General features: G+C 32.6%; 1 protein-coding gene across 2 annotated transcripts in view; it reads left to right on the top strand.

The window, feature by feature from the left end:
- The first annotated feature begins 249 nt into the window (after positions 1 to 249).
- LOC107868517 (trehalose-phosphate phosphatase B) overlaps positions 250 to 8,286 on the top strand; it is a 10,507-nt gene continuing 2,470 nt past the window's right edge. The window contains exons 1-9 of one of the 2 annotated variants that reach the window (XM_016715221.2): positions 250 to 315; positions 850 to 889; positions 989 to 1,074; positions 1,199 to 1,339; positions 1,496 to 1,567; positions 1,682 to 1,786; positions 1,879 to 1,935; positions 2,120 to 2,221; positions 2,486 to 2,563. In XM_016715221.2, the coding sequence (XP_016570707.1) occupies positions 1,003 to 1,074; positions 1,199 to 1,339; positions 1,496 to 1,567; positions 1,682 to 1,786; positions 1,879 to 1,935; positions 2,120 to 2,221; positions 2,486 to 2,563 (627 nt within the window). In that variant the 5' untranslated portion in view covers positions 250 to 315; positions 850 to 889; positions 989 to 1,002. The remainder of the gene's footprint in view (positions 316 to 849; positions 890 to 988; positions 1,075 to 1,198; positions 1,340 to 1,495; positions 1,568 to 1,681; positions 1,787 to 1,878; positions 1,936 to 2,119; positions 2,222 to 2,485; positions 2,564 to 8,286) is intronic. The other variant, XM_047411403.1, reaches the window with a different exon arrangement.

The raw sequence follows: 8,286 nt of genomic DNA, 5'->3' as shown, positions 1-8,286 counted from the left end.
TAAATAAAAATAATAAGAGTAGTAAGGACAATGTAATCCCAACCATGATATATTAAAGATATATTTTGAACCGAGATTTATTTTGACTGTATTATAAATAAGACAGAAATAACATAATCAATATAATCTTACGCTATAATTAAATATATTTTGAATCTAGACTTGTTTTGACTGGAATATTATAATAAATTACATACTTTTCTTTTCACATTTAATTCCTATAAATAGTCTCAAAATCTTATTTTCATATACTCCCTCTTCTCCGACAGAGAAAAAAGAAAAAAATTCCCTCTCCATAAACAGTACTACATAAAGGTAATTATTTTTTCTTTTTCTCTTTATTTGTTTGTGATTTCCATTAAACACAAAATAATTAAGCATCATATATTTTGATTCATTCGTGATGTTATTATGTATAACCACATATGTGGATTTTCTTGATTTGAGTATATTTTTCGGTTAAGTACTTTTTTATTACTATTGTTTCTCTGATAAATTTTGTGTGCTACACTTAAGCTTAAAGTCTTTCGACTTTACATCTCAAGGTAGCCCTCTCAAAACCTCACGTGTGAAATTATACTGTGTATGTTTAATTTTGTTGTACTTTTTATTACTGTTCTTTAAACATGCTTGCTCGTGAACTTCTTTTTTACCAAAAATGTCAATGCTAATTAATTATGTTTGTCTTTAACTAATTAGGGTTTAGTTATACGAGTACGTTATTTAGTTGAACTATATTTTTACAATAGTTGCCAACTTGAGCTACAACTTTGTTTATTTATTTATTTAGAGATCGATATACTTATGATTTAATTTTGTGTGATCTATGGTGAAAATTTTGAAAATTAGGGTTCAAATCCGTTCGTTCACAACAATACTCCGGGGGAAGGTATCATATAGTACTTAGTAAAATAATCGAGATGTGTATAAACTTATTAGAATGAGGACTATTCCGGTAATATTGAAATTAAATATTAATTTGTATCAGGTTAATTGAGATATATGGGATTGGCAAGACTCTCATCCAATGAAGGTGATCAAAATGAGTTCTCAATTGAGTATACTTCTTGGCTGGTAATTTCATCTTTTTTTTTTAATCTTATCTTAAAGTGATCACGATTTTAATTCTACTTATATAATTAGTACTAACTGTGGTTAATTAAATTTGAATTTTTTTGAATAAAAATAATTAATTCAGGTGGAGCATCCTTGTGCATTGGATAAATTTGAAGAGATGAAGAGTATAGCAAAAGGGAAAAAAATTGTAATTTTTTTGGATTATGATGGCACTTTATCTGAAATTGTGCCCAATCCTGAAGAAGCTTTTATGACTGATAAGGTATAATTAATGTAAACTTTTTTAATTTTAATTTACTTGTCAATTCCGTCGTCATTCTATGATCCGTAAATTTAAAATATTGAATCCATCTTTGTTATCGATTTAATTAACATGACACATTATTAGTAATAATTGAGAGTCCGATATAAATTGCAGATGAGAATGGTGCTAGGTGAAGTTGCTGATCGATTTCCTACAGCAATTATTAGTGGACGAAAACGAGAAAAGGTGTGTATATATTTTATTATTTTACATACATTTATTAATCATACATAAAATAATAAATCAAATTATTATAATTGAATGTCACACTACTTATTATTTTTACTTTTGTGTTTCTAGGTACAAGATTTTGTACAATTGAAGAATGTTTATTATGCTGGAAGTCATGGGCTAGATATTGAAGCTCCATTGAATTCTTTAAAGTGTAAAGACTCTAATGAAATGGTTAGTTTTTTTGTTTTTGCAATGAATGTGAATTAATTGTGTATATTATGTGAAATTGCAACGTTGTTAATTCTTTTTTTGTTGTTTTTTAGGATAATAAAATTGTGCTTTACCAACCTGCGAAAGAATTTTTACCTGAAAAAGATAAGGTCTGAGTACGTTTTTTCATGTACTTAATTAGAAAAAAATAATTTAAACTTTTTTAATAAATTGATATTAATATGTTGCACATATACGATCCTTCTTAGATCCTACTTATCTATTGTAATGTTGTTGTAATAAATGTTTCTTATTTCTCTTAACATTTTTTTCTTTGTGTTTTTCGATTATTAGGTTCTAAATCTGTTGAGCGAGAGAACTAAAGATATTAAAGGTGTCAATATTGAAGATAACAAATTTTGCATTTCTATACACTTTAGGCATGTTCACTCAAAGGTATATTTTTCTTACATAAAACCTTAATTTGCATGTGAAAATTTTCAATAAATATTAACTTCCAAACCCATAATTAATTTCAAATGTAAAAGAATTTCGTGCCATTGATCTAAATGCTAACCTTTTTGCTGGAAAATTTTAATATTGTGTATGAAGATATATTAGCATCGCTTACACAAATATATTAAATTTTAAACATTCACAACGAACATTCTGATCTCGTCGTTATATCTATTTATTAGCTATGAACTCTAAATATTTCAGGACCTTGGCACAGTTGAGAATGTCATTTCTGTTATCTTAAAAGAATATCCAAACTTTCTTGTATCAACCGGAAAGAAGGTAATCTTTTTCAATGAATTTGTTTATATATATACTAGATTAATCACATGTATGCCTCACACGTGTAACGTTTGATAATTTAAAATTAAATGATTTTATCCATTGCGGAGATTTTAATGAAGTGTAAAAGTTTAAATCACTTTTCAGATATTTTTCACACTTTAAGATAATAATATAAACTATATATATATATATATATATATATATATATATATATATATATATATATATATATATATAACATCAAAAGTTTCAAGTGATTGATGGATCATCACTATTGCGTTTATCACGCAATTCTCTTTTCCTTGCTATCAGAGGCTAAGAAACGCATCAGTTTAAACCATATTTGTGTTACAATAATTTTTTCCCTAAATTTAAAATCTTTCCTTGTTTTTAAAGTCAAAGTTTTTAATTACGTACTTCAAAATGTTATTTTTTTACCCAAATTTTGGTTTTGGGGTTAAGAGACTATTTCTAAATAAAGATTTAGAGTATCTCAATTAACTAAAGACCTATTAAATACAAAATTTATTAACAAATTATAATTTTGAAATAATAATCTTACTTGAACCAAAATAGATGGTAAATATACTCAAACCCAACTAAAGAGGAAAGATTTATGGACACACTTAATTAATGTATATATAGGAAGACGATAAGCTGACAAAAATGGTTCACCACCACTGATTTGGCAGACAACCCGTTTCATAAATTTGTTTATTTCAAACTTTATAAAGATTCAATTACTATACCGACGAATAATATGTTGGGTTCATGGTAATGAAAGTGTGTCGAATGAAAAATGGAGAAATCAAGTGGAAGAAAAAAATTGAGTTGACAACAAAAATGGAAAGTGTATTCCCAAATTGACAAGTTTACTCTTTCACCCACATTGGTGAAAGAAGAGAACTTGAGAGTTTATAATGAGAAACACTTACTCCACATGGTAAGTTAAGCAAGGAAATAGAGATGCCTTGCGCCGCCGTCGTCGCTCGCTCAGCTCGGCTTCGGATTTGGATCGATCGATGAGATCTTTCTTTTTGGACAAATTTTATTTGACAAAATCTGAACAATGATGAAAAACGCAGGAAATATTTCTGAGTTTTAATCCTCCATTTACATGCAGTAACAGTGACGCGATGCTACTGTTTTACGTGAACAGTGACGCAGAACAGTTGCACTGCTTCCGAAATGTTGCATCGCTTCAGAACTGGTGCACTGGTTTCTGTTATTTAATTGAACTAATGCACTGGTTGAATAAACAGATGCAACCATTCAACAAAAGACACACTGATTCATGGAAAGATATGATTGTTCATGAAAGGATGGAATCTTTGATGAACAGACATGAATTTACAGCAAAGGTGCAACCTTTGGAGTGAACCATTGCCTCCTTTCCAAAAAGGCATCATTTGACTATAAATAACCTGATTTTCATCCACAAGTTAGAGATAGAAAATACAGAAATTTTCAGATTACAAAACATTCTTCTTGTCTTAAAAATACTCTAAGTGTGATCATTCAAACAGTGAGTGTGTTCGAAGAATCCGCCTATTTGAGGTATCTCTATAGTCGGATTGAAGGCCATTTTATCCTGGGAGGAAGATTCCATAATCTCGGGTACCGTGAGGGGAATTATTCCTTAAGGAAAGTCCGTGAATTCGGAAGACTTGGCCTTAATCATTTCTGTTTCATCTTTATTTTCTGAAAAATAAATACACCTCTTGGAAAGGTCTTTTTGATCTTGTGTTTAGGGTATTTAATACTTCATTGTGTTCTTGTTCATACTTTGACTCGAGTTGAAGTTGTTGTTCTGTTATACAGATTCTACGTACCCATATTGTGGAAAATAACAATCTTGAGGAATAATTTTACAGAATCTGTATTGCTTGTTTTTGGAGATTAAAGCTTAGGCTTTCTACTCCACTTGAATTTAACTAGTGATTAGAAGACATAAAATCTTCATCACAAGTTTAGGTTCACTCGGTTGACGATTCAAAAGTCCACAAATTGTCGAGCCCCAAAGAAAGGCGAGAAAAAGGACCAAGCAAACGTGATTGAGTCCAACAAAGAATATGATGATTTTTATACTATGTTCACGGAATGCAACTTGGTGGGGAATCCACGCAAATGGTGGATGGATTCTGGTGCCACACGTCATGTCTGCGCAAACAAAGAGTTGTTCTCGTCATTTGCTCCGGCTCAAGCAGAATAAATGCTTTAAATGTCCAACTCCGCTACTGCTAAGGTGGAGGGAACATGAAAAATATGCCTAAAGATGACTTCCGGAAAGGTCTTGACACTGAACAATGTGTTATATGTTCCGGAGTTACGTAGGAACTTAATTTCTGTTTTACTCCTAGATAAGAACGGATTCAAATGTGTAACCGTTTCTGGAAAAATTATAGTTAGCAAAGGAGAAATGTATGTAGGAAAAGGCTATCTCACGGAGGGCCTTTATAAGATGAATGTAATGACTGTTGAAATGAATAAAAGTTCGAATTCGTCTTATTTGCTTGAGTCTTATGACTTATGGCATGAACATTTAGGCTATGTTAATTGTAAAACGTTATGAAAACTGATTAACTTAGAAATTTTGCCAAACTTTAAGTGTAATAAATCAAAATGTCAAACATGTGTGCAATCGAAGTATGTAAAACATCCGTATAAGTCCGTTGAAAGGAATTCGAATCCCTTAGACTTAATACACACTGACATTTGCGATATGAAGTCAACCCCATCTCGTGGTGGGAAAAAGTATTTCATAACTTTTATTGACGACTGCACTAGATATTGTTATGTCTATTTGCTAAATAATAAGGATGAAGCAATAGATGCGTTTAGGCAATATAAAACTGAAGTTGAAAATCAGTTAGACAAAAAGACCAAAATGATAAGAAGTGATAGGGGAGGAGAATATGAATCTCCCTTTGCACAAATATGTGTAGAGAATGGAATAATCCATCAAACTACGGCCCCGTATTCACCTCAATCTAATAGAATTACGAAAAGGAAAAACAAAAACTTTGAAGGAAACGATGAATGTCTTACTTATAAGTTCTAGTTTACCGCAAAACTTATGGAGGGAGGCTATCCTTACGGCCAATCGTATACTCAACAGAGTTCCCCATAGTAAGACATAATCAATTCCTTACGAAAAAAGGGAAAGGAAGGAAACCTAACTTGAAAAATTTCAAAGTGTGGGGGTGTCTATCGAAGATTCAAGTTCCTATACCTAAAAGGGTTAAGATAGGACCTAAAACGGTGGACTGCATGTTCATAGGATATGCTAAAAGTAGTAAAGCATGTTGATTTTTGGTACATAAATCCGAACATCCGGATATTAGTAAATATACGGTAATTGAATCAAACAATGTTGAATTCTTTGAAAACATTTACCCGTATAAAATTAGACATGAACAGTCTAGAGGAGGATCTAAACGACCTCGAGATGAACTAATTGAGAATGTACATAATGAAGAAAATCCAAGACGTAGTACACGTCGAAGAACGTCAACTTTGTTTGGGTCGGATTTTGTAACATTTCTCTTAGAAAATGAGCCTCAAACATTTAAAGAAGCTATGTCTTCGTCAGACTCATCCTTTTGGAAAGAGGCAGTCAATAGTAAGATTGATTCAATCTTAAACAACCATACATAGAAATCGATTGACTTTTCTCCCAGAAATAAATCTTTAGGTTCTAAATGGATCTTCAAAAGGAAAATGAAGGCGGATGGTACTATTGACAAATACAAGGCAAGACTTGTAGTAAAAGGCTTCAAACAGAAGGAAGGCCTTGATTACTTTGATACATACTCGCCAGTAACAAGGATAACCTCGATTTAAATGTTAATTGCCTTGGCGGCGGTATATGATCTTCAAATTCATCAAATGGATGTGAAAACCACATTCCTAAATGGAGATTTGGAGGAAGAAATTTACATGGAACAACCTGAGGGTTTTGTGGTTCCAGAAAAGGAAAACAAAGTGTGTAAACTTATCAAGTTACTATATGGACTAAAGCAAGCACCAAAACAATGGCATGCAAAGTTTGACCAAATCATGTTGGCAAACAGATTCAAAATAAATGAATATGATAAATTTGTTTATATTAAAGACACTCTAAATCATCAAGTCATTGTATGTTTATATGTGGATGATATGTTAATCATCAGTAGAGACATTTCTGATATAAATGCAATAAAACGAATGCTCGAGAGCAAGTTTGATATGAAGGACCTTAGAGTTGCAGATGTGATCTTAGGTATAAGAATTCTCCGAACTCCACAAGGGTTGGCATTGTCACAGTCTCATTATATCGAAAAGGTACTTGATAAATTCAAGTATATAGTTTTCGGTATTGCCAAGACTCCATTGGATGCGAGCTTTGCACTTTGAAAGAATGAAGGTGAAAGTGACTCGCAATTGGAGTACGCAAGAGTATAGGGATGTTTAATGTATGTAATGAACTGTATGCGACCATACATAGCATGCGCTATCAGTAAATTAAGTCGGTACACGGGCAATCCCAACAAAACTCACTGGATGGCAATGAAAAGAGTTTTAGGGTATCTTGCGGTTCTTGAAGGATATGGTGATGCAAATTGGATCACCGGATCAAACGAAGTAAAATCCATAAGTGGATATGTTTTTACTATCGGTGGAAGAGCAGTTTCTTGCAAATCATCCAAACAGACTTGTATCGCTCGCTCTACAATGGAATCAGAATTTATCGCATTAGATAAAGCCGGTGAAGAAGTAGAATGGCTCCGAAATTTCTTGGAAGATATTCCGTATTGGCCCAAGCCAGTGGCACCACTATGTATACACTGTGATAGCCAAGCGGCAATAGGTAGGGCAAGGAGCATGATGTATAACGGTAAATCTCGTCATATAAGATGAAGACATAATACCGTTAGAGAACTTCTCTCTAGTGGAACTATTACTGTAGACTATGTAAAGTCAAAGGATAATATGTCGGATTCACTTACAAAAGGCCTATCTAGAGAAGGAGTAGAAAGGACATCCAAGGGAATGGGTTTAAGGCCTAGGACAAGTCAGCATGACGGTAACTCTACCTAGCAGACTGGAGATCCCAAGAGCTAGGTTCAAGGAGATCAAACAAAGTTGTGTCTGACAGGTTCAACATTGTCAATTACCCAACTCATTCTCATGATGTAGACAATGGTTAGTAAACAAGGATATGACTTAAGGTGAAAAGACTTTTAATGATTATTTAAATTTGGCAGATTTGACCAAATAGTTTAATCTACAGGATTGAACGTTTAGAAATCACCTATATGTGGGCGAAGTGGAAGCCGCTTCAAAGAAAATGTTAGTAAATGCCTATTCTCTAAGCTCTCATGAAAATTGAGACGTGTTCATGGCTGAAAAGAACAAAATCGTAAGATCCATAAACGGTAAAAAGTTGGTTGTGTGACATGTGTTGTCTAGGTGTACATTAAAGCTCGATTGTTAAAATATATCAAATCTACCAATTGACCGAGTGCATCCGATGCATGTTCACTACGGAAAGTTCAAAGGGAAACCCACTTATCCAGATGCAATCAGTCTTTGCTTGATGATCACATACTTGTCCATAAAAGTCTTACGAAAAATAGTCATTCCCCATTCATGTGGGGGATTGTTGGGTTCATAGTAATGAAAGTGTGTTGAATGGAAAATGGAGAAATCAAGTGGAAGAGAAAAAATTGAGTTAACAC

The sequence above is a fragment of the Capsicum annuum genome, chromosome 4 (genome assembly GCF_002878395.1).
Source record: "Capsicum annuum cultivar UCD-10X-F1 chromosome 4, UCD10Xv1.1, whole genome shotgun sequence".
NCBI classification, from domain to species: Eukaryota; Viridiplantae; Streptophyta; class Magnoliopsida; order Solanales; family Solanaceae; genus Capsicum; species Capsicum annuum.
This window is presented reverse-complemented; position numbering and strand designations above follow the sequence as displayed.